The sequence below is a fragment of the Python bivittatus genome, unplaced genomic scaffold (assembly GCF_059951505.1).
Source record: "Python bivittatus isolate LINGU-HERP-01145 unplaced genomic scaffold, Pbiv_v1 ctg000370_np1212, whole genome shotgun sequence".
NCBI classification, from domain to species: domain Eukaryota; kingdom Metazoa; phylum Chordata; class Lepidosauria; order Squamata; family Pythonidae; genus Python; species Python bivittatus.
In genome coordinates this window covers 608,724-633,795 of record NW_028277062.1, presented here as the reverse complement: position 1 = coordinate 633,795, position 25,072 = coordinate 608,724, and the positions used below count along the sequence as shown (strand labels likewise).

The window sequence follows — 25,072 nt, the reverse complement described above, 5'->3', positions numbered from 1 at the left end:
TGCTGGTTCCCTTGGCATGAAGGCTGTGTGTGCGATGCAAAGGCCCTAATGTGAACGGAAAAGGTTACTGTAAGCTTCAGGGCAGCAACAGGGATGAAAAGAACAAGGCGGGCCAAGCTTGTAGAAGAGGGTTTTTCTCTTTAAACAAAGGTTGCTTTTGAAGTGTCTTCTTCAGAGCTCCCTTCATGCTAGCTAAGAGGAATGAATGAAACCGGTTTACAAAAGGGTGGGAAAACAGGCGAAGGGTTTTGCAGAACTGCAAAGGGATGGAAGGGGAAAGCGCTAGGGAAGAAACAGCCGCCAAAAGAGGGCTGGGGCGTGTCTTGGGCGCAGCGCTCCCCGGCAAAATGCTGCTGGCGGGAGCCAGCATAGGAAGGGAATTGGGGGTCAAGAAGAGCCCAAGAAAACACTGAGATGAGTGAGGTGAAGATCAAGGGACGGTCTGGAAGAGCCGCTAGAGAGGAAACCATGAGGCTGAATGTGCGTCTCAAGGAGAGGGAAAAATTGGCAGTGCCCAGCTCTAGTAGATGTTCCCTGCGGGGGCCCTGCTCAGGAATGCGTGTGCAGCTCTGGTGTGTGTTCATGTGCGTGCAGGAGACTGGCCAATCAGGGCAGAAGAGGGAAGAGCACGGGGGTGTGGCGGTTGGCAGCAGGGTGCACATCTTCCCCCCTTTTTGCACACACACATGGACACACACGCGAATACAAAGAGCTGTACGACCTTCCAGTATCCTTTGCCCAGGGATGCGTGTGCGGGAGTGGGGATGGGATCAGGGGGAAACTGGGGACGGATTGCAAAGAGCGGGAGGGGGAATCCCAGCCCCCTTCCTTTGGCTTTGCCAGGGAAATACACGCCGAAGCCGAGGAGGCTTCTCTGGAGCAGAACGAGGGGAGGAGGACGGCTGGTAGAAAAGGTGTACATGAAGGTACAAAATGGCTAGACAGGCTGACGTGTACAGAGATACAGGGGAGGCTTGGAAGCGATAAAGAGGCGTACAGAAGCTCAGGACAATGGATGTTCGAGAGGATAGCATGGTTTTCATTACCCCACAAAGCACTTGGATTGCACCATTGGGTTTCTAAAAAAATGGGGTGGGGGGACGAGGATCTACCTTTCATGGTGGGCGTGCAGCGGTTCATCCCAAAAGGATAGGGTGATGGGCGTGCCGTGCCCGGGGAGAGAAGGCACCTTTCCCAAAAGCTCTAGAGAAAGAAGCAGAGAAGATTCCAGCAATGAGGCCCACTATGGACAGCCTTGCAGTATTTCTGGGGGATGTTTAACGAAGTCCGCCTTTCGGTCTCCATTTCAGGTCGCTTGGGTTTGCACGAGGCGATGGTTAGCGTTAGCGGGGCTTATTCAGTATCATTTGGAGCGGGGTCTGCTTTAATGGGTGCTTGTCATGTTTTCCCCCCAATCCATCTGCCAAAAAGCCACAAAGCTGTAAAGGAGGGTTTCTCCTGCTCCTCTTCTAGCCACTTAGAAGTACAGAAGCTGGTTATGGGAGCTGTTCTGGACTTTGATTCCACGGCCATTAAAAGAATAAATAAAGGTGTTTTAAGTGGATATAACCTGGAGGAGAATAGCAATGTCTGGCCACAGGAACCGGCTCGAAGTGACGCAGAGTAATAAATGGGAGGGTCTGTATTATACGGTGCAGCAGGATTGTGCTTGCAAGATGGGAACCCAGCTGATTGAGGCCCGAAGCCTAAAATAAAAAGAGCAATAAGCGAGCTTGGCTTGCAGGTGCAAATTAAATTTTATGGCTTGAAAGCTTTGGTTGATGTACAGGTATCCATCGGGGACTTTTCAGGGACCGGGGAGAGCAAGGGAGGGAGATTGCAAGGAAAAAAAAGTCTGAAATCCTGAGTTCAGACAGGGCCGATTCACGACGAGTATCCTTTCGTCAATTCCTTTATGGCAAAGCACGCCCCTGGCAAATGACCTTGGCCAGAATCAGCCATTTTGAAGCGTCCCGTCAAGGCACGTTGGGGAAATGTGGCAAGGATGCAGGTATATTTTATTTGCGGTCCTCTGCAGGGGAGGCGGCTAGGAAAACATCTGACCCTTGACTTGATCCCGCTGCTCTGAACCTGGTTCTATAACGGCCGCCTCCTGCGGGCTCAACACAGGAGGGAGCAGCCGAATCGCAGAGGCGGCCTTGCAAAGCGTCTGGCCTCGCAGATCTCCCGAAGGCGCCCCTTCTCCGTCTCGGCGGCTTTCCCCTCCCCTTCTCGTCTCCGGGGCAAGGCGCCAGGGCTCGCAGCCAATCCGATGCCTCCGGCTCCTGCGCCCCGGCCAATCGGAAAGGAAAGGGCGGAGACCACAGCCCTTCCCTTTGTACACGGCGGCGGGGCCGGCTCGCCCGCGCGCGCCTCGCCTTTCCCCGCGCTGCACACGCGGGATGGAACGTTGCGCGGCGCGGCGTTCCATTCCGAGCCCTGGAACGCGGGGCCGGAGCCGAGCGCGCGGCGTCTGAACCTGGCGACGCGGGGGCTCCTTTGCAAAGCCGCCTCGGGATCGCGATCCCCGGTTCCTGCCAGGAACCCAGGTTTCGTTCCCACGACGCGCTGCGCTCCCCGAACACGCTTCGGGAAGCCGTTCAGAGATGTAGCGCCTGCCTTCCCGCAATACCCTCCGCTGGCTAGAGTCATTTCCACCGTGGTTAGTTTAGGGTGCGCTGTGTTGTGCCCACCCAGAAACATCGGTTAACCCGGGAATCGGATGAAGCATGTCGTGTGAACTGAGCCGAAAGCTAAGCACGCGTACTCCGCTGACGTGCAGCTGGTTAATGGCTCAAGATGTTTTTGCAAAGGTAGTGAATAAACGGCAACTTATACCGGGGCCGCTGTTCTAGTAGACCGGCTCAAAGATCCCTCGGTAATTGCAAAGTTTTTAATTCTCCAGAACTTTTCCATCAAAGTAGGGAGAAAATGGAGTCCCGGGGCTGGGCGGGGGGGCAGACAAGGGACAAAAGGATCTTGAAGCTGCAGAGGTGCTGCGTAAAATATTATGTATAGGAATTGCAAAGCTCACAACGGTGAGGAATCTTGCTGGTCTCCGGGTGGAGCAGTCCGACTTACTCAGAAGCGTGATGGAATAATGTGCCGATGTGGCAGGCGTTTAATTTAAGCTTTATTGGGGTTTTCTGGTAGGTTCGGATTGTCCCTGGCGCCGTCCCGGAGCTGCTGAACAAACAATTAATGGTGAATCCCTTGTTTTTGAAAAGATGACATCCACCTGTTCCTAGGAACCGTCTCCCTCTCAGAGCTGAGTTAATTGCAAGACTCCGCTGACAAGACGCTCCGGAGGCTGCAAATAAAATTTACAAGAGGTCAGCTGTGAGTTAATAGAGTTTCCACCGTAGCGCCAGAGCCAGACAATGCCACAATTCAGATGAAACGGCGGAGCAAGGCGACGCTCGGAAGCATCTGGAGGCTTCCTGCTTTGAGCGCCCGTTTAGTTCGGCACCAAGTTAGAAGCGCCTTGGCCCACTTCTAGCGGTTTCCGCTTCTGCCTGGGGTGCAGAGGTCGGGTAGGGATTTTTCTGCACCGCGAGAGGGGAGAGCCTTGGTCCGCGTCTCCGCGACGTTCTGAGAAAAGTCCTCCACAGCTGTCCTGGGATGAATGCCTGGCGCTGAGCCACCCTAATAAAAGTCCTTTATTTTCCTTGATCTTCTGTTCCTTCGGCAGCCCGGTGCCTTGTCTTGCGAGGGGGTGGGCCCCCTCCTGTTGCTCTCCAATCCAGACCGGGGCCATCTTGCCTTCTCCCGACTGCTCTCCCAAGTCACGGGGCTCCCATGTCGTTCAGCGCCACCATCTTGTTCTCGCCCCCCCACGCTAAAGAGGCCAAATGCTGCTGTTGCGCCTGCAAGCAGGAGCCGGGGGCTCCCACCCCTGCCCCACCGCCGCCTTCCCCTCCCTGCACCCCCATCACCATTACGGGGACCGGCTTGACGGTCCAGTCCTCGGAACAGCTTCTGCACGTCATCTACCAGCGGGTGGAAAAGGCCGTCGGCTTGGCCGAGGTGGCGCTGAACTTGGCGAAGGCCAACAACGACGCCCTGAGACGTCTGGAGGAAGACGTGGCGGCCCTGCGCCGGGGGCCGCCCGTTGCCTTCAAAGCCAGCCCCCTGCGCGTGCCCGAGGAGCCGCAAGAGGACCCCGAAGATGAGGAGGAACGAGAGGCTGAAAGCTTTGGGAACGGCGTCCAGGTGGTCATCGAAGAATTGCGGCAGCTGGGAGCAGCGTCGGCAGCAGTGGGGCGGCCCGAGCCCTTGGCCTTCTCGCCCGTGCCAGCCCTTGGCGGAGTACGTAGGCTGGAGTCGGGTGCCCCCGTCTCTCCTACCCCGTGAAATCCATGCTGTGGCCCTGTCCCTCCGGTCAGGCACAGATGGCATTATGAATAGTTGATGGCATCTCTCGCCTTCCCTGCCAACCAGCCCCTCCGGGGGAGGCATTCTGGGAGTCGCGCCAAGGCTGCGCTGCTGCCGCGTCCTGGGCTGGAGAGGCTGTGGCGAGAGCTAAAACCCCCGGCGTGATGGGGAGCGCAACCCCGATCTGGGAATGGGGTTGGTGCTCCTCGGGGCGAATGGAGAGCTTGGGCTGAGTTGGGGTTGGCAGCCAGGGAGCGCTGGGAAATTGTGTGGCATGGCGTAGAAAAGCGCGGTTGAGGCTCCCTGCCATTTGGGCTGGGCGTGATCTTCGTGGGCAGTTGGAAGAGGCTTTGTTTCCAAATGCGTGTTCGGGGCATCGTAGATTTCACATTTGCAGGGCATACCTGTTTAATGTCCAAAAGAAACTCCCTGTTTGTTATGCATGTGCCTAGGGAGACTTTACCGCAGTGTTTCTCTACCTTGGCCACTTTAAGATGGGTGGGCTTCAACTCCCAGAATTCCCCAGCCAGCCATGCTGGCTGGGGAATGCTGGGAGTTGAAGTCCACCCATCTTAAAGTGGCCAAGGTAGAGAAACACTGCTGTAGGGGGTGAAAGGAAAGGCTGTGTCAAGGATACAGTGGCATGAAATGTAGGTTTCGAGGAATCGGCTGTTTGGAAATGCTGAAACAGAGGCAGTTGGAAATTGGAGCAAGAGGGAGGCTGTTGTTCAGGCACAATGTGTATAATTCTTCCTCTCCTCCCAGGTAGCCGAGGAATGCCCTCCAGGAGATGCCCCAATGCAACAGGTCTACGTTCCTCCCTCTTCTCCTACCCCGCCGATGCCTCATCAGCCCCCTCTACAACCTCTGGATGAGCCCCTCTCCTGTCCAGAGGTCTCTCCTATCAGCACGACCCATGAAGATGCCACGAACGGGGAACCCCATTTCTCCTTAGGCTTTGCCAGCCTCCCTTGCAGAAGCCGAAACCTTGGGCAGAAGAACGCCAGGCGTAAGAGGGACCTGGTGTTATCAGTGAGTTGACTTCCTCAGGGCAGAGCTGGTGGTCCTACAAGGCACCCAGCCAGGAACCACCTGGAAAGGTGGTCCGAATGCTGGGCTGTTTTTCATAGTTTGGGGATGGGGGCATCGTTCAGCTGAGATTCACGCTGTCCTCTCTTTCCTCCCCTAGAAACTGGTCCATAATGTTCACAACCAGATCACCAATGAAAAGCGGTTTGATGGCGCGGAAAGGTGAGCGTTCGTGGGGATGAGCCAATGTGAGAAGAAGTTGGGGTTTGCTAATTATTTAATTATCGCCTTGGGACCTTGCTTTCCTGTCAAAGAAGGATAACCTTCAGGGTGAGTTGGGCTTTCAAGGAGCCGCGTAGAAAGCAGACGCTCAGAGTGGTCTTTTTATCACTGCTACAGTCTGCGGGTCAAAATGGTGTTTCAGTGTACCATAATGCACAAACCCACCCAAGATTTTTCTTTGGTTTGTCTGTCCGCCTGCTTTCTTAAGGAAGTGGATCCCAACGTCTTCCCTTCTGATGCCCCCTTTATTATCAGTTGGGTCTGATTTATAGATTAATGGGCGTAGCACTTTATCAACCGGAGAGCGGTTCTTTGGTGTGAAGAACTGAAAAGCTATATTACGGCAAGGAAGGGGAAAAGGGAGATGCGTCTTGGTTTCACACTCTTAAAAGTTTAGTTAGAGTTGTAAAGGGGCTTTCCTAAAGACATCTTGGCCAGAATGTGTCCTAAACCATGGTTTGTACTGGTGATGCTCTAAAATTGAACAAGGAGCAAGAATCCTTTATGTGTTTGTGGAAGGTGGTGTCGGATGAGTGAGGGTCATAGTTTATGGAATCTATCAGAGCGTTAAGATGGTCACCAGAACATTTTCTCCAGATAGACTCATCCAGTGGTGCAAGGCAGACTTATCAGAGTAAGGGCCTTTTCAGTGGTACCACCCAACGTGAAATTCCTTTCCCACAAATTCTCGCTTAGCTCCTCCCTTAATAATGTTTTTAATGCCATAAAGGTCTGTGCTTTTCCCATACATTTTAAGAAAGCATTGGTGTTTTAGTGAGGTGTTTATTGTGATTTTATGCTTTTTTTTTTTTTTCTGTTGTTTTTGCTGCTCCTAATTCTTGTCTCATCTGCTGTGCTGTTGACTTCTTTCCCTCTTTTGTAGCATTAAGTCTTCATGGAATATTTCTGTAGTGAAATTTTTGCTGGAAAAATTGAAGCATGAATTGGTCTCAAATCATCATAACTATACTGATAAGGAACTAAAAGGTAAGGTGGTGTTTGTTGAAATTTCCCACCCATTTTGTTTCTGGCTTTTATTACTAGAACGTACCCAACATTTATCTCCCCCCCACCAAAAAAATCTCCATCCTTTGGTAAACATTCAGAAAATTTTCTTCAACTTTGGAAATAGCTCCTGGCATTTATTCCGAAACCAACTGATGATATTTGAAATGTTGGTTGATTGGGTACATAAAGACATTTATGGAACAGCCTCTAGACCCTAATTTTGCTTTCCGTGTTTGTGATTTCTGTACACATAGACACAGACCCTTTTTCTTCTCTTAGGGGCCTGTGTGGCCTACTTTCTGACGAAGCGACGCGAGTATCGAAATTCTCTCAATCCTTTCAAAGGGCTTAAGGAGAAAGAGGAGAAGAAACTGCGTAGTAGGCGCTATCGGGTAAGGCATAGCAGACAGCGGAGGACCAATTCCACACATTTATTACCTCATTTTTTCGTCACTTTTAAAAGCCAATATAGACTTCCATCGATTTTATTTCAGGATGTCTGTAAACAAAAATGTTAAAGCTGGCACTGATGTGAAAGAGGCAATTGCACCAATATTCTCACTGAAATCTATAAAGGAAAAGCCATTTTTTTCCCTTGCAGGTGAAGGAATAAGGGAGGTTTGGCGAGCTAGCTAATAAGGGGCACGTTCTTTTCAGTCGGTCAGGCTACTGAAATTCCAAAGGCCGACGTTGAAATTAAATCCTATCGGTTTCATCCTACAAAATATTTAAATGTGAGCTGATCTCAAGCTTCTTCACGAATATAGGCAAATTCTCCTTCTCAAGTCCATAAAATGTCGGTCTGCTCTTCAACTTGGCCTTAACCACATTTATTTTCAAATGCAAACTTCTTCTATTTTTACACATTTCTTAATTGTATTTACTGAGGTGTCAGTTCTATTATGTTCATGAGATGACACACACCTGTCTGGCGCTCTATCAGTGTTACATTGGGATTAAGCCTTATTGGATTTAATTTAGATTTAGTCATCCTCCCCCCTGCTTTGCACCTACATTTACAGCAGTGTTGTCCAAACTTGGCCACTTTAAGATGAGTGGACTTCAACTCATGGCTGGCTGGGGAATTCTGGGAGTTGAAGTCCACTCATCTTAAAGTGGCCAAGTTTGGACAACACTGATTTACAGTGTAAATATGTGCTGGCAATGTGCGTTTTCTCCCATGTCACCATGACTCTGCCTTCATCTTCTCCCATACCTGAGACTTATTTAGATTGCCCTTAGCTCTATTCAAGTTAAAATAGCATTTTCTGCCTTCCGACATAGTGGAAGGACACCGGAAGGTGTGTAAAATCACACTTTGCCATGAGTTATGTCGGAGGTGAAGTCAGGGGTCTAATATGGGTGGGGTCAAGAGGGGTTCAACCCTGACTGCTCATTGGAAGGATTGATAATGAAGCTCAAGCTCAGACACTTTGGTCACCTAATGCAAAGAGAGGACTCTTTGGAGAAGACCCTGATGCTGGGAAAGATTGAAGGCAAAAGGAGAAGAGGACGGCAGAGGATGAGATGGTTAGAGAGCATCACGGAAGCAATGAGCATGAAACTGAGCCAACTCAGGGAGGCAGTGAAGGACAGGAAGGCCTGGCGCAATATGGTTCATGGGGTCACGAAGAGTCGGACACGACTTAACGACTGAACAACAACAAACAACAAGAGGGGTTGTTAGTGGCTATTTCAACCCCATCTGCTGCATCCTTTTGTCTCCCTGAACAAAAGGAACCAGTGTTATATCGTATTGCACCAGGGGTTGATCAAAATTGTGTGATAGCACTAGACCGCAACCCCTCTAGATGGCAGCCATGCCAGGCTCCTCATCTGGGAATGCTGTAAGTGTATTACAGGTAGTCCTTGTTTAGCAACTGCCTCGTTTAGCAACCATTCGCAGTTATGACAGTCGTGAAAAAGTAACTTTGCCACCAAGCCTTCGTTTACAACCTTTGCAGGTCTGTAAAGCAAAGGAAAGCTGAAGTAAGATCATAAGCACAGTTGTGGTTCCACTTAGCGGCCGTTTCGCTTAGCGACCGAGTTGCCAGTCTCAATTGTAGTCGCTAAACAAGGACTACCTGTACTACCTTACCAGTTCAGATCCAGATGGAATAGATTCTATAGAATGATGGGACTGACATGCCCCCCCCAAGGCATGGTGGAGTTGGAAGCTGGCGTTTGGTGCCAAAGGAAGGAAAGGAAAGGAGAGAGAAATTCTGAATAAAAGCAGTGCTTTGGGTCTCAGCACCCCTCGTGCCTTTTTGGAAAAAAAAACAACTTTGTTCAGCGCAGGTTATGATAGGTACAGGGGAGTAGGTACAGGAAAGAGGCTAGAAATGATAGGCAGAGTCCCGAAGCCAGATCCTCCCCTTTTCTTCTGATTGGCTGGTGAGGGCAGGAAGCAGGAGGAGTCAACCAATCGCTGTGGTTATCATGCGCTGCACACCCAAAATCAGGACGCCCCCTTGCAGCATCCAGTCAGAACAGAGGCAGGAGCGGGGTAGCAAATGTCTTGCAGGTGTAGTTTCCTGCTGACTTCTTAGAGTAGACCGTTGAGGTCAGTGGGATTTAAGCTGGTAATGACTGTTCCTCTTACTTCAGTGGGTCTTCCATAGGTAATTACCAATTCTGGATCCAGTTCATTGCAATTACCCCTACTTCTGAGTAAACATGAAAGTTGGCATCCAGAAGAAGCCACAAGGATATCACATGTGTTGTGATGTCGTCGTACAAGCGGCTTCACTTTTTTTCTTTCTCACCTCCCCCCCATGGATGCCCATGAAAGTCTTATCCTGGTTTATTTGGAGGTAAACAGACTGAATTCAGTAGGCTGTCCCTGCTGGTCACAGCTCTTTTTTGATGGTTTGTTTAATGCTCAGAATATAATAACTTTTTAAATAGAATTCAGTCACCTGTTAATCGCCCATTCATGGCCAGGAAACAGTCGCAGGCTTGTAATATTTAACAAGTAGGAAAGGACTGTCAAAGTTCTAAGATGAGCCTTTCGTGGGACTGGACCTGATTTACGTGAATGAAGCAAGTTTTATGGTTTGCTTAACAAGCAAGGTCCCTAATCGGTAAGTGTCTATGGGATCTTTTTAAGGTGATAATCTCATTAAGACGTGAACAGAAGTTTCAGAGAAATAAGTTTGACTTTGTTCAGAGCCAATGTGCCTAAGATGTGCTGTAAGACAGGGTTCCTCAACCTCAGCAACTTTAAGATGGGTGGACTTCAACTCCCAGAATTCCCTAGCCAGCCATGCTGGCTGGGGAATTCTGGGAGTTGAAGTCCACCCACCTTAAAGTTGCTGAGGTTGAGGAACCCTGCTGTAAGAGACCAAAGGGTGAGGTGCAGGATGCTCTTTGGCTTCTTAAAACAAGCCACCATAAAAACATTTTTTTCTAATTAGCAGCTCAGCTAGTTGTCTGATCCTATCTATAGACTACTAAAATTCTCATGTCTGTCTGTAACTTCAAATTGGGTGAAACAGTGTGTCATAGGGCAACACTTTTTTAACCAAGGTACCTCAAATGGGCTAATTTACAGAATGCATCCAAAATCTGGGACCGATCACTCCCATGGGATTGAAATTTGGCAGTTTTGGCCGTTTCAGGTCATGTGATAGTCATTTCCCGCGCTCCCTGACAGCTTCCCACAAGTCAAGTGGGGAAGCCAGCAAGAAGTCTAAACTCAATTGTGATTGCCAATGCTCCCTGCCAGCTTCCCACAGGCAAAGTCAGTGGGGAAGCCAGCAGGAAGTTGCAAGTCCAAGGCCAGCAGGCAGGTAAGTGGCTGCTACCGGGTGGGGAGGGAGAGAGGGAAAGAAGGAAGGAAGGACAGACGGACAGACAGACATGGGAATGAGAAGAAGGAAGGGAGGGAAGGAAAGGAAGGAAGGAAGGATGGACATGGGAATGAGAAGAAGGAAGGAACAGGAGAGAAGGAAGGATGGATGGATGGCAGACATGGGAATGAGAAGAAAGGAAGGGACAGGAGGGAAGGAAGGAAAGAAGGAAGGACATGGAATGAGAAGGAAGGAGGGAAGGAAGGACGGACAGACGGACATGGGAATGAGAAGGAAGAAAGGAACAGGGAAGGAGGGAGGGAAGAAAGAGGAAGGGAGGGAAGGAAGGAAGGAAAGAAGGAAGGAAGGAAGGAAGGACATGGGAATGAGAAGAAGGAAGGAAAGAAGGGGAGGAAGGGAGGGAGGGAGGGAGGGAGGAAGGAAGGAAGGAAGGAAGGAAGGAAGGAAGGAAGGAAGGAAGGAAGGAAGGAAGGAAGGAAGATTTCTGATGCTCCCTGCCAGCTTCCGACAAGGAAAATCAATGGGGAAGCTGGCAGGAAATCAGAAATCACTCCCTCTCCCGCTGGTTTTTTGCCCAGCCGTGGTAATTCTTTCTCTGTTTAGGTAAGGAAATATTTCTGAAAGGAGACCCGACCAGTCACGGGTTGTCTAGCGTATATTTAATCTTAAGTGCCACCTCAGTTCTGGAGGGTTTATTCCCAAACATGCATGCAGGGCACGTGTAAGATGGCAGGCTGAGAAAAATGCTGAAAAATAGAACTCAGGAAACCAGACTCTGATGTCTGCATCCCACTGGTTTTCCAATATCATTCATCGAAGCAGACTAGCTTTCCTTTCCAAAGCAAGAAAAATTGAGCTGGTCTCAATCGAAGCTTCTCTCTCCCAGACCGCCCTCTGCAGCTCCAGGGGGCATTCACCTTCACAAAGGGGAGCAGCAAGCCGGGTGAAGGGGCGCGCCAGCTTTCAACCCTGGGCTGCCAAGAGTTGTTTGCATTATTCACAGTGATCATCCGTGGAGCGTGTGCTCTTTCTCTGCCATGGAATTGATTCCTGGGTCAGCCTGCCAAATGTGGGGCAAAAGATGCATGGAGGAGCTGAAATTAGGCCCAGCCCCAGTTAGTTCCAGCTGGATGTAGGGCCCCCAGGCCCCCCTTAGGCCTTGAAGAAGTCTTTACGCAGGGCAGAGGTTTTAGACCGCTGGCCCAAGAGGGAAACACAACCAAAATTGCAGAGGTATGACCGCCCAGCCGAATGGGGGGAGAGGTTGGGCTGGGAAAGGATGAAATAAGCAGATGACGACAGATGGGGTGGGTCATTGCAGGAGTGAAGGCAATTGTGATATTCTGGGAAGGACTCATTGGAGCCTCTTTTCTCCCCAGCTTTTTGCAAACCGCTCAGGGGTGGCACGGCTGCTCGGCTCGGAAGAGCAGCATCTGTGGCAAGGGGTAACCGAAGAGCTCATGTCAGATGAGGAAGACAGTGTCAGCGAGCCCGGCGTGTGGGTGGCGCGACCCCCCCGGTTCCGAGCTACGCCTCTCTCTCAGCTCTGCTACCGGCTGGATGCCAACTCGAAACATGGCACGAAAGCCAACCGCGTGTATGGGCCACCCTCCGACCGCCTGCCCTCGGCAGAAGCCCAGCTTCTGCCCCCGCATCTCTACAACCCCCACTTCCAAGGGGAAGACCCCAGAGCTGGCACCCCTTCCCACCTGCCCAGCCACAAAGGCTTCTGCCCTGACCTCAGCTCTTTCGTGGAGATCAAAGTGGAAAAGGATGAGTGACCGAGGACCCCCTTGACTCGTGGCAAGAGGACCAGCAGAAGGAGAGGAGCTCATGTGAAAGGCGTTCTTTGCTATCTATTTGGGGCGAGGAGGAAAGCCAACCGCGGGCCAGAATTGAAACAGTTTTTCTTAGGAGCCTGCTTCTCTTTATTCCCTGGTAGGGCAGTGAAGAAGAGGTGGATGAATCTAAAAAAGAGAACCTTCAGTGTTAGAATGGCAGTTCTAGAGCAGAGAAGGAGGACTGTGTAACCTTTTAGGGGGAAGGATTGCAAAGAGATTTCTCTCCCTTCAGACTTAAATTTAAGTCCAACGGGAAGCAAAGTAGAGAGTCTCCAAAAAGCCACGTTTGCATCACGAACGGGGTTGGGTGAGAAATTTGGGTGGATGAACTCTTCCCGCCTTGGAGCATTCTTGCGTTTCAGGCACCAAGGCTGCTGGGGAGTCTGTGAGCATTGGAGGGCCATCGTCAGTGATAGTTGTGCTTTTAAAAGAGCAACCGCAATTCGGGGGGGGGGGATGTACTTTTTCAAACTGAAGCATCCTGCAGGTATAAACGATATAGATGGACTCTTCTCAGGACGTGAAGTAAAGGCTGGGTCTTGATGGTGGGGTAAAGTCTGCAGGGTGGGGTCAGAAAGAGCCAAGAAGGTGGGGTCAAAAAAACTGTGAAACCCACCTTGACTCTTTTGACCACATCCTGCAGATAGCCCTGGTGGGATATGTGTTGAACAAAAGCCTGCTATTGCTGTCAACAGGGTTCCTGCCTGTCAAAAGATGCTTAGGTTATTCATGAAGATTTTTCATTGAAATCAAAATTTTGGACTTTGGGACTCTTCCTATGTTGGTGTGATACCTTAAGCTCCAGCGTCTAGTTCAGTGTTTTTCGACCTTGGCAACTTTAAGATGGGTGGACTTCAACTCCCAGAATTCCCCAGCCAGCCTTGCTGGCTGGGGATTTCTGGGAGTTGAAGTCCACCCATCTTAAAGTTGCCAAGGTCGAAAAACACAACTAGTTAATGAGCACGTGTGTATTACCATCTTCCTCCATTGTATGTAGCTGTGTGAATTGCATTCCAAACCTAACTTGGCATCCCCTTGGGGTTTGTGGAAACCAACACTGGTGACTCCCAACCATCTTTGGCTTATGTTTTGCATTCCTTAAATCCCAAATATTAACTCCTACAGGTTTGGCTACTGATGGATGATTGGCTACAAAGAGTTGGACGCTAGCAGGGAGGGAAAAGGTGGCTGCACACCATCTCATTAGCAAAACCCTTCGGCTGAAATATCTTTGAGGCTGATCTTGGTTTTATTTGCAGGAAGATTAAAGGGTTGTTTGTAAGAGAAGAGGATGAGCTAAAACATCTCTGGGTGTCTTGCTGTCATTATTGGCCTAGTGTATGCCGTGCATACAATGAGCCGTGTCTGTCCTCTGGTGGCTCTTCTCAGTAGTACAAGTGGAAAAATGGCCCTCATGTAGGAAAACACTTTTAGCTTGGTTGTTTTCTTGCAAACGTTTCGTTACCCAGCTAGGTAACATCTTCAGTGCTGGAAGGGAGTGGGGTTTGCTCTCTGTTTATATACAGTGGCTTGCCCTGCCAGTGTTGGGGGGTGGTTTATTTTATTTTTTCTTCTCCTGGTAGTTTCTTGGTTAGGAAGGAGAAGAAAATAAAATAAAGCACCCCCCAACACTGGCAGGGCAAGCCACTGTATATAAACAGAGAGCAAACCCCACTCCCTTCCAGCACTGAAGATGTTACCTAGCCGGGTAACGAAACGTTTGCAAGAAAACAACCAAGCTCAGAGAACCGCAAGGACTCCACATTTCAACCCTGAGCTACACATATTCGCTTCTGTAGGAAAATACTTGTTCCCTGTGGTTTTCCAATCTTGAAAAAATCAGAGAAGTGTCCCCTCTTTATCTTGCATCCTGCAGCCCGTTGGTTTCCATGTTGCTCTGTAACTGTGTTTCTGTGCCACAGATAAGCTGTCTATTTCCCTTGTTTGTTCTTTTATATTTCCTTTTTCTGGTGAGGATTAGAAACTCTTGGACCGTTGGAGAAGGTATGGACATCCTGGGTGGGAGAACCTGTTTAATGTGCTGAAGGTGCTTCAAATCCTCCTCCTCAGGTTAAAAAAAAAAAAGGATCAGATCCAAGCATGAGGAAGAATCCCATTTGTCAGGCTACTTCCAAATTCCAAACTCCTGAATTGTTATTTTTTAAATTTGTTCTTTGCAAATTCATTCGCCAGGAAAGCATAAATGGAAAACCGGGGTTGGGGGAAAGGGAAGAGCAGTGATGTAGGTCGAGTGGAAATGGCTGTCCTTGCAGAATTAAGATTTCAGGGTATTGAGACAGCTGCATTTCAGCAACTGCAGTTTGGGACAGATGAGGGAACCTGGTTGGGGGAAACAGGATGAGATTCAGAGACACCTGCCTGAAAACAGAGTTTTAGCTCAACTGCATCTGACTGATCTTGAAAAGGAAAGAATGAGCTCTCTCTGTTGATCCATATTTTGCTTAAAGTGCAATTCTGCATGCCTGTGTAAGGTTGCAGCCTTAGACATTCAGACTTTGAAAATTGTTCCTGCTGGATAAAGTCTTGGTTGGTTGGTTTGCTTTATCATCCCGGAGAATAACGCCTCTATTGTCGAGTCTTCCCTAAAATTATTGAATGATCCGTTTGCTGCAAAAGGAATTTGTGGTTTTGAAACCCATATTTTAATTTTGGGAGCCAAAAGTGCAGATGTATAGTTCACCAGATCATATCCTAAGTAGTAAACGTGGGTGCGGATGTATATAGGTATAGTTGGAATGTGTGGATAACTGAAAGGCTGCGTTCACACGTAACATTACCCCATAACATTTGTTTAATTTTGGCTTTGACTATCATGTGAAGATGCTTGAAAACCATGGTTGAGTGCACAAAACCAGTGGTTATTTAGCCAATAAAAATAGTCCTTGTTTAGCAACCACATTCGGGACTGGCAACTTGGTCATTAAGTGAAACAGTCGCTAAGTGAAACCATGACTGTGCTTATGATCTTCCTTCGGTTTTCCTTTTACAGACCTGCGAAGGTCATAAATGCAAGGATTGGTTGCAAAGTTACTGTTTCATAGATGTTGTAGCTGTGAATGGTCACTAAACGAGGCAGTTGCTAAATGAGGACTACTTGTTAAACCAATTAAACTAGGATTATTGTTTAGGTGTGGGACCAGCACTGGGGAGACCAAGGTTCTAGTTCACTCTCAGCCATGGAAGCTCCCCGAGTCACCCTTGCCCAACCTACCTCACAAGGTTGTTGTAGAGAGAAAATAGGGAGTGCTGCAGACTCCACCTCGAGCTCCTGTACCAAGCAGAGAATGTGAAATTACTAAATAATTAAATGCATAACAGGCTAAGACCAGAGGAACTGGGCAGCAGTGCATAAGAGGGGGATTGGCCTGACTAGATGCCCGCTGGGGTACCCTCCAACTTTGACCCAGAAGTTGGAGCTCCTTGCTGCTTTGCAGGAGAGCGAGGACTGATCGAACGAGGATGCAGCCGGGGTCCCCTCCACTCCTACCATGCTTCCTAAATTTAATGTCCAGTGCATTGACTCTCCCTACCAAAACCCATGCTGGCTGGGGATGATGCAAGTTTGCACCTAGACGACTAAGGACGGGACTGCCAGACCTGGGCGGTGAAAACCTGGACGACCGGTAAAAGGCAGCAAAGATTTTTCGTCCGGATTTTTGCAAGCCGAATCTGATAGAATTAACCGGGTGGGCGCCTGGTTGGAGAAGGCGAGCTAGCCAAATGCCGGGGCTGGGGAAGAGTCCGACAGCGCCCCCTGTGGATTTCAAAGGAACTTTCCCAGGCACTGGCCAATCCGGAGGCTAAAAGCGATTGGAGCCCTTCCCCTCCCCTCCTCCGGCTCCGACCCGCTCTTATCAAGGCCACGCCTCCCCTTGCGGTTCTCGTTCGCCCATTGGCGGCTTCCCTCTGAGCTCCCTCCCCTCGTGGTCTCGAGCTCGACCAATTTCCTCCTGCGAGCCTCCCGGGGGTTTCCCGGCGCGCAGAGCGAACGTTGGAGTTGGTCCTTGGCCGGGGGAGGGGCGCTTAATCGAACGCGCGGGGGGGAAAGGGCGGGTAAAGGAACCACGCCTTCTCGTGACGTCACAGGTTGGCTGCGAGGGCTTTGCTAGGGGAGCGGGGGCTGCCCGGGGATGAATGGGGCGATGCCTTTGCGGGTAGAATCCCCACCTCTTTCGCTCTCCCCCCGCTCCTCCTCTGCTTTGCAGTTCGGGGGCAGAAACGGAACCGGTGCAGCCTCAAGGAGAACTGCGCCGGTTGCATTTCGGCCTGCCACTCAGCTTGGCAGGGCACAGCGAGGAAAAGCGAGGGGCGGGTGTTGGAAAGGCTCCCTACAGTGGCCCACAGTGCAAGGGGAAGTGATGCTCGGGTGGGGGGGGTTGCATTCTGGGAGGCGGGATGCAGAGCCTGCAGAAGTGGGGGGGCTCTGGGGTCGCTTCCCTGGTGGCGGGGAGAGAGTCAGGATCCCTCTGGGACTGGCAGGGAAGATTGACAAGAGCCATGCCCGGGAGGCTGCATTCACACAACGCAGGGCGTTCGGCGTGAGTCCAAAGGGCAGCAGGTCGTGTGAACCCGCTCTGAAGCGAACCTTAGCTTAGGAAAGCCCCCCCTTAAAATTGAATAATAAATAAATAAATAAAACGAGCTCCCTGGCGCAGCTCTGTCAGATGGGAGCGTGGCTTCCATGCCATGTGAGAGAGGAGGGGATTGAGACTCGGTCAACTTTTGGGGAGCATCCGCCCTCAATTCTCTCCAAGAAACTTGGCACCACCCCTATAAACGGGGCACGGGATTCTGCCACCTTCCGGCGCCCCAACTGGGCACGAATTCAGCTCCTAACCACCCCTTTTCCTCCGCTGGCGAAAACCTCAGCCCCTTCTTGGCTGTCCTGAGTAGGCACGAGGTTGCCCGGTCCCTCTGGAGGGCACCAGGTTGAAAAAAACAGATGTCCACATTACCTACTCCTACCAACGTCCTGCCCCAAAAAGGGTCACCTGGATTTAGTTTCTAGCCACTTTTCCCCCAATCAAACCCCTCCCTCCATCCTAACGTGGCTTCTGCCAATTTCGTTTGCTTTTTTCTGGGCAGTTTCCCCGAGAAACGGGCAGAATGGCAGCTTCAGGAGCTGTCGATGGGAAATTCCTGCAACAAGGTAATTGCCCTGGGCTTGTGGGAGGAAAAGTTACCGCGTCTAGAACGGGGGGGGAAATCAGCTTTCCCCCCGCCCCTTTCTGTTTCCACAGGTTGGAGGAGCCAGCTGCCCCCTTGCTCACTGACAGATGGTGATCTGTCTGCTTATCCTGGCTTGGCTAACCTTCTTATGGTTCTGACAAAGCATATGGATTCTTCGGGGATGAGCATCGCTTTGGCCCAGCCGTTGGAAGAGGTGGGGTGAGATATTGTTGTGGGGGCAAGAAAATGGTTTTTAGGATTTCATATTCCTGAAAACCCAATCTTTCCTTGGTTGGGGTGGGGGTGGGGGGGCTGTTGCAAATGAGATGGAGGGAAGTGAGGATCTAGACCAGTGTTTTTCAACCTTGGCAACTTTAAGATGGGTGGACTTCAACTCCCAGAATTCCCCAGCCAGCATTCTGGGGAGTTGAATTCTGGGAGTTGAAGTCCACCCATCTTAAAGTTGCCAAGGTTGAAAAACACTGGTTTAGACCTTAGGGAAGACCCTGGTTGGGTCTTGTATTGCCTTGCAGATTCTCTCAAGCCAGAATGGGCAAATGACATCATATTCACTGCTCAGCGTGTGAGAAATCTAGTGGATCTTCTCTGCAGGGCACAGCAATAAAATGACAACTAAAAGAAAAATATTTATAAACGTAAGCTAAGTAATTCAGCTTACCTTGAGGCAGACATTTTTTACTTATTATATTCACTGACGTACAGTAGCTGCCTGTCTCGCAGATTGTGACTCTGGGTGGGATAAGAAACCCCTGCGACCACAAGGAAACAACAGAAATACTCTACATTTGTACCCAGTTCAGTTAAAGACCCGGTGTGTTGTGTGAATCCGGTAGCTCAGTTCTTCCTGGGTTAAATGAGAAAAACGTGCAGGGTCCCGCTGTATCCTGCACATCTGCAAAGAGGGTTAACTGGAGGTTAATTCTCCCTCTGGTGAGAACTCTTGGAAGTCTTGGAAAAATGGGTCTCCATCAGCTGTTGGGTGTCTGCTTGCAAAAGGGTGATATAAAGCTTTAGCCTTCTGATGGTGACTCCTCACTTGACAAGGTTATCTCGGCTGGAGCGCTGGGAGTCCCCGGCCTGCAATTCGTGCCAACAGCTGTTTAATTTATGGAGCAAGGGCCCGTGCCGTTATTAAGCCCTTTTCTACTTTCTTCTCTCGTAGGCAACGAAAGAATTACAAATGCACCGGGCAAACTGGTTAAAGTGGGAAGCGTTACAGCGACTTTTGCAGGAAGCTTTGTTGGAATTGGGAGCTGATCCGGCCCCCCAGGACAAAAAAGTAATGTTTGAAAAGAAACATTTGCATCACCCGTTCAACGAGGCACGTTGGGCAGTTGGCGGCCGAGGGTTACATTGACTTGCCAAGTTATGTAAACCAACCCGCCACATTAAGCTTGGATTTGGTGCTCGGCTCAGCAGAGCAGAAAGGTGGAATGTAAATTAATTTGTTTGGGCGGAGGGTTTGATGTGAACTCAGTAATTGCATTGTGTTAAACTGGGTTTTCATAAGGTTCATAAGAGGTTTTCATAAGGGATATAAAAATGGTGTGCACGGAGAAAGCCAGGATCGGAGCATTTTTGATGAGACTCGGAGCCAAGAAGTGAGTCGCAGTTACGCAGTAGAGAAGCTTGTGAGTTGTGATCGCAAAGATCGTTGAATGGCATTGAGCGAGACGTTTCCTTGTAGCCGCTTGGTTGTTGGGCAGGACCTCACGAGCATCTCTTGAATTCTCAGAAAAAAGATAGGATAACAATGCAATAAATACGTCAGTGGCCTCTTGCTTGGAGCTAGGACGGTAAAACACGCTAAAGCGTTAACTGTAATTAAGCCAGCCACTGTGACTGGTCACACGCATTGCCAAGCAAAACCCAGACCCCATTGTGGCTTAACGTAGTGGCCAACTTTACATAAGGCATGATGTGATTTGTTTGGCTTTGCTCTTGGGGCTTGCCAGCCAGATGTTTTATGGCTTAGTCAGTGTTTCTCAACCTTGGCAACTTGAAGATGGGTGGACTTCAACTCCCAGAATTCCCCAGCCAGCTTTGCTGGCTGGGGAATTCTGGGAGTTGAAGTCCACCCATCTTCAAGTTGCCAAGGTTGAGAAACACAGGCTTAGTGGGGTGTCTGGCAGGAAGATCTTGGTTGCGTTAAAATGATTTGCCTTTTTTCCTAAATCTTTTCCTGCCCTCAGTTCCTGGAAACCCTGGAGCACCAGCTTCTAGTAGCGGAGTTAAAGCGTGTGCTTGATCTTGATTCTTCTCTGCAAAACAGCCGTCCGTCTGTCTTAGGCTTGGAACCCGCTAATTTAACGGAGTTTCTCCCTGCTCACCAAGTAAGATCGACACATTGCTTCCCCATCAATTGGTCCTGAGAGGCCGGTCTATTGAAGCCGCATCAATACGCTTTTCCTTCGTGGCAAGGATCCTGGCTATAATATTTCCTGCTTGAGCTTCGCTCCTCTTTTAGGGGCTCTGATACCCACAGGGTGGATCTGTCTGTTGGATTGTGTGGCAAATTCCATCAGAAGTAGATGGGATTACTCGGCCTCCATGCTCTCCTAAAACGGATGCCCCGATGAAGAATCTACCTGAGAGTCTTAATTCTGAGCAGGGGAACGTTGTCTGCAATAAAATCCCTAATAATTCTGGAGAGGATTTGGGACAATTAAAGTGGGTCCGCAAGAGGAATAACGATTCTACTCCTGTCTTTCCCTAGGAACTGGAGCAAATGCAGAAGCGCCTCCCTACCGAGCTGGAGAAACTTCTGAAGGCCAAATGCTTGGCTCTGCTCGGCTACTATCGCCCTGAGAGTGGTAAATTGGAATGACAGCACATTGGGGGGCACGGAGAAAGACTGTGCCCTTTGGTGGGAGCCAAGGGCGCAGCCTGGGACTCCTGGTGTGGGGATTTTTTTAAATGGATGCCTCTCCATTTGCTCCTTGCAGATAGTGCTGGAGGAGCAGCCCAGAGTATTATGCTTGGCACCCTGGCAGAGAGTCTAGCGACCGAGAAGCAGCATTTGAAGGAGGCCAGAGCTCAACAGGAAGAACTTATAGGATGCCTGGAGCAGCAAAAAGCTGCTTATCCCCAGGTAGAGGGTGCAGAAGAAAACTTTGGTCTGTCTGTTTCGTGTTTCTCAACCTTGACACCTTTAAGATGTGTGGACTTCAACTCCCAGAATTCCCTAGCCAGCCATGCTGGCTGGGGAATTCTGGGAGTTGAAGTCCACCCATCTTAAAGTTGCCAAGGTTGAGAAACACTGCACTAGACAGACCTGTGCAAAGGATGGCCAGTCCTTGGATGTTCATGGTGGCTTGGTGTGTTTTGCACCTTCCTTTGTGATAATTTCTTTGCATTTTCCTTCCCCGTTTGTTTCAGGTCCTGTTACGTTGCTTAGCCCTGCTGAAACGCTTGGCCCGTGAATTTCGCCTCGGTGTCCAGTCCGAACTTGACCAGCTCAACACCCAGTATCTGGAGATTAAATGCAGCGCCATGTTCCTCAAGATACGGTGAGATCCTACCCTGTTTCTTTCTTCCTCACACCATTCTCTGAAAAAAAAAATCAGAAAGAGTCTGGGAACAACTTTTCTGATGAACAAATTTTATGAAAAGATGTAAGCTTTTGGGAGTCAGAGGGCTCTCCTCCTACAGCGTCATTCTCTGGAAGAGGCTGATGTAGCAATGGAGTCGGTAATGCCGCATGAGTCTTACGCAGCCAGGATATTTCTTAGCTCTCTGTGTGCAAAGCTTGCCTGGATCTAACTGATTAAAGCTTCGAAGGCCTTCAAAAAATGAAAAATGAGCACAGATAAATAGTTTAGTGGGCAAACTAGCATCGCACCATAAAATGTATCATAGGCTATAAAAGCCAAAAAGAACAGACAGGAATAAGAGTTAAAAGTCAAACGACAGGAATTGAAGGTGGATTTGGTATAAAGCCTGCTTCTGCCTTCCAGTAGAAAATTCCCAGCTTGTAATTGAAAAGTCACACTTCTTTTTCATGAACCCTGGGAAATCAATCAATCAATCAATCAATCAATCAATCATTCATTCATTCATTCATTCATTCATTCATTCATTCATAGACAGACAGACAGACAGACAGACAGACAGACTTCCCTGTTAATTTGAATGTCTAGACTAGTATGTCCCAACCTTAGCACCTTTAAGGTGTGTGGACTTCAACTCCCAGAATTCCCATCCTGGCTGGGGAATTCTGGGAGCTGAAGTCCACACATCTTAAAGTTGCTGAGGTTGGGAAACACTGCTCTAGATGCTGGTGTTCTATGTCATGGGCCCTTTGGTTTAGTTTAGTGGCTCTTTATTTTATATTAGAATATTATATTTGATTGAAAGTTACAGGATTAAGTGTTGTTTTATTCTTTGTCTTTACTGTGTTTAATAATAAGGGCATGTTATGCACACAGTCTCTCAGATAGCCACTTTATGCTTGAAGAGGCTCATAAAGAACAGCTTCTGAAGATGTTCCAAGGCTGGGTTAGATAGATAGGGAAGAAAGTTTTGCATCAGGCAGCAAGGTCCCAGACTGATAGACTATTTCATCCCTTAAAGCCAGCGCTATGAATGAAAGTGGGAAACGAATTGGAAGGCAAGACCGTAAATTCATCATGCCAATTTTCCCAATAAAACTTTCATAATAAACTTTTGCCTTAGTAGCAGCTTCCAGAATCTTGTTAAAGACAGGCTCATGGATGGTTGACATTCCAGAAAAGCTTCTCCAGATAGATTGATAGCTGGCAAAAGACATTCTTTCTGGTAGGAATAGAAGATTGGAGTCTACCAGTCCTGCTCCAAACAGTTTTGCTTCCCGTAGGCTTGAGGAATTGAACATCCTTTTGGAAACCTACACACCTGAGAAAGTGAACGTGCATCGGATGATGAGGTGAGCTGGTGTTTGCATAGCTTGGGAGACAGTCTGGCTTTATGGTGGCTGGTGGGGCAACGAGGCAGGAATCCTGCGGGTCCCATAAGTACAGTATGAGTGAATACCGATTGCAGCTGGGAGGTGATAATTGTGAAACAAAGTCTTGTTGGCAGGGACGTTTCCAAAAAAAATAAAGCCAACATTTTTGGCTACCCTCAATTGGGGCATCAGCTGGCAGAGAACTTTCTGATGGCTTCCCTCTTCACTGGGGATTTGGCTAGTATCATTAAAAAGAGTCGGAAGAGTCTAAAAAATGAATTCATTGCAGCTTTATGGGGAAAATTCATAGACAGGAATGGAATGTGGGAAGAAACTGCCTGCATGGAAGGGGACCGGCTGATCCAATGGGCCTCCCCCATGCAATTCTGCCTTGCAAAAACTTTGCATACACCTTTTATTCTTCTTGTGGTCCTGCTCCAGGGACAACTTGCAGGCCAGCCTGAGCCAAGAAGAACAAGATCTAGCCGCTTCCCGCAAGATCCTTTCGAACTACGAGATACTTGGCCCCGAATTTGAGGAATTGGTGAAAGAATACACAAGGTTGCAAGCAGTGATTGAGAACCGGCGCTGGGTGCTGACGGAATTCAACAAAGACTGAAGTGGCTGAAGTGTTTGAACTGCGGCCGTTTGCACACTGTTAGTGGATAATAGAAATGTCACGCAATAAAGCTTGGAAGACAAATAAGATAACCGCGTGTGCCTGGGCTGTTTTCGTCTTGCCAAGTATCTCTCTTCCCCCTCCTGCCCTCCCACCTCGCCTCAGCACAGAAGGATTATTTGGGAACCCTTCTTTTGCTGCACTAAAACCTTCTGACGGCCAAAGATGCGGGCTCTAACCCAGTGTTTCTCTGGGAGTTGAAGTCCACACATCTTCAAGTTGCCAAGGTTGAGAAACACTGGTCTAACCTAAAATTTGTTTTATATCCATCTTCCTTGGTTAATTCAAAGATCAACAAAAAGGCTGCTTCATTAAGTCAGCATAGAGCAGCATTTCTCAACCTTGGCAGCTTTAAGATGTGTGGACTTCAACTCCCAGAATTCCCCATGCTGGCTGGGGAATTCTGGGAGTTGAAGTCCACACATCTTCAAGTTGCCAAGGTTGAGAAACACTGGTCTAACCTAAAATTTGTTTTATATCCATCTTCCTTGGTTAATTCAAAGATCAACAAAAAGGCTGCTTCATTAAGTCAGCATAGAGCAGCATTTCTCAACCTTGGCAGCTTTAAGATGTGTGGACTTCAACTCCCAGAATTCCCCATGCTGGCTGGGGAATTCTGGGAGTTGAAGTCCACACATTTTAAAGTTGCCAAGGTTGAGAAACGCTGGCATAGAGTATCTGCCAGCCCTTTACATTCATCCATAGTTCTTTGCTCAACAAGGATACAGAACATTTTCGGGGCCGCCATTCTACTTGGTCTGAACAACGGCTAGAAGACTCACAAGTGGGCAGGACCAGGAGAATTTTTTTTCAAATTTCATTAATTAAATTACAGCTAATACAATGTCATCTGACGCATTTGGTGGTGGCTTGTCTGCTACAGGGGGACATTTTGAGAAACCATGCTCTGGCAATAGAAAATCGGCTGTTTTTGAGTCAACTCTTTTGTCCTTAATCAGAAGCCCGTAAAATTCTCATGGAACCCTAAATTCTGGGGAACCCAGCCTGAAAAATGCACGACTGTTTTGCTATCTGTTGAATGACAGCAATCTAGCAGGCAAATAGCCTTGAAAATCCACTCTACGTGCCTTATCGATATTGACCCGTTTAATCGATAAATCAGGCTCGTTATATTTTGCAGAACTGAAGCAGCTTTCCAGAGTCAGTGGAATGAATTTCGTGAACTTGACAAAAGTCGTGTGGCTGCTTCTCTTTTTTAAAATGTGCCGATTAAAAGTTGAAACCTCTTTGCTCCTTAGTGGCGAGACTAATGTTTTGCAGTATAAATGATGCTTTCCTGCCAGCATGACTTAAATGTTAATTATTAGAGGATGGTCTCAGCCCTGACATTTGCTAATGTTTCTTAAGACAACAATCCCATTCGCTGCCTAGGAGTCCGAAAAACAAATTTGATTTGGCAAAAGGGTTTCCCCATTTAATGCAAATTTGGGGAAAATGGACTTGATGTGTAAACGTTTACAAAGCTGGTTATTTTGTAAGAAGTGCAATTCCATTAGTGGGGCTATCTGTCGGGCTAGTAGCAATCAAAACAGTGTATCAATGTATTTTCTTATTGTTTACTGTCAGTATATCCCATACACAGAATTGCATCATTACGAGCAACTCTTGATATAAATTCTGCATCCGTTAAATTCTTTATTTATTACGAAGGGGTGACTTCCCCCTTCTTTGACAATTAGGTAGGTGAAAGCTGCGTAATATTCTATGAAGTGTTGCTATGTCCTAATTAGATTTCTTAAAATGCAAAATTGTTTCAGAAAAACACGAGTCTGAACCGAGCCAGCCAGGAGTCGAACCTAGAATCTTCTGATCCGTAGTCAGACGCGTTATCCATTGCGCCACTGGCCCTCAGACATAGTGGGCTGTTTGCAGCGCCTTCCTTATATAGCAT

General features: G+C 48.7%; 2 protein-coding genes and 1 non-coding gene across 6 annotated transcripts; 2 read left to right on the top strand and 1 right to left on the bottom strand.

Annotated features, from left to right (window-relative positions):
• The first annotated feature begins 636 nt into the window (after positions 1–636).
• On the top strand, positions 637–13,205 carry CUNH14orf93 (chromosome unknown C14orf93 homolog). 2 transcript variants are annotated; one of them, XM_007439449.3, is made up of 7 exons: positions 637–727; positions 3,692–4,308; positions 5,140–5,406; positions 5,564–5,625; positions 6,569–6,672; positions 6,973–7,085; positions 11,885–13,205. In XM_007439449.3, exons 2-7 carry the CDS (start codon positions 3,799–3,801, stop codon positions 12,284–12,286), a joined length of 1,458 nt encoding a protein of 485 aa, XP_007439511.2. In that variant the 5' UTR covers positions 637–727; positions 3,692–3,798; the 3' UTR covers positions 12,287–13,205. The 2 variants fall into 2 exon arrangements, with proteins under 2 accessions (XP_007439511.2, XP_087998333.1); XM_088142207.1 differs by lacking the exon at positions 637–727 and adding an exon at positions 1,042–2,011 and having other exon boundaries at positions 3,154–4,308.
• Positions 13,206–16,363: 3,158 nt separating this feature from the next.
• Positions 16,364–23,192, top strand: HAUS4 (HAUS augmin like complex subunit 4). 3 transcript variants are annotated; one of them, XM_088142206.1, is made up of 10 exons: positions 16,364–16,453; positions 17,453–17,516; positions 17,608–17,750; positions 18,720–18,878; positions 19,750–19,890; positions 20,274–20,370; positions 20,503–20,648; positions 20,936–21,066; positions 22,392–22,460; positions 22,923–23,192. In XM_088142206.1, exons 2-10 carry the CDS (start codon positions 17,474–17,476, stop codon positions 23,098–23,100), a joined length of 1,107 nt encoding a protein of 368 aa, XP_087998332.1. In that variant the 5' UTR covers positions 16,364–16,453; positions 17,453–17,473; the 3' UTR covers positions 23,101–23,192. The 3 variants fall into 3 exon arrangements, with proteins under 3 accessions (XP_087998332.1, XP_087998331.1, XP_025029715.1); XM_088142205.1 differs by lacking the exon at positions 16,364–16,453 and adding an exon at positions 16,786–16,905; XM_025173947.2 differs by lacking the exon at positions 16,364–16,453 and adding an exon at positions 16,791–16,905 and having other exon boundaries at positions 18,720–18,836.
• A 1,764-nt stretch (positions 23,193–24,956) lies between these two features.
• Positions 24,957–25,029, bottom strand: TRNAR-ACG (transfer RNA arginine (anticodon ACG)). Its single transcript has one exon. It is a non-coding gene; the product is annotated as a tRNA-Arg (tRNA).
• Between the last annotated feature and the right edge of the window lie 43 nt (positions 25,030–25,072).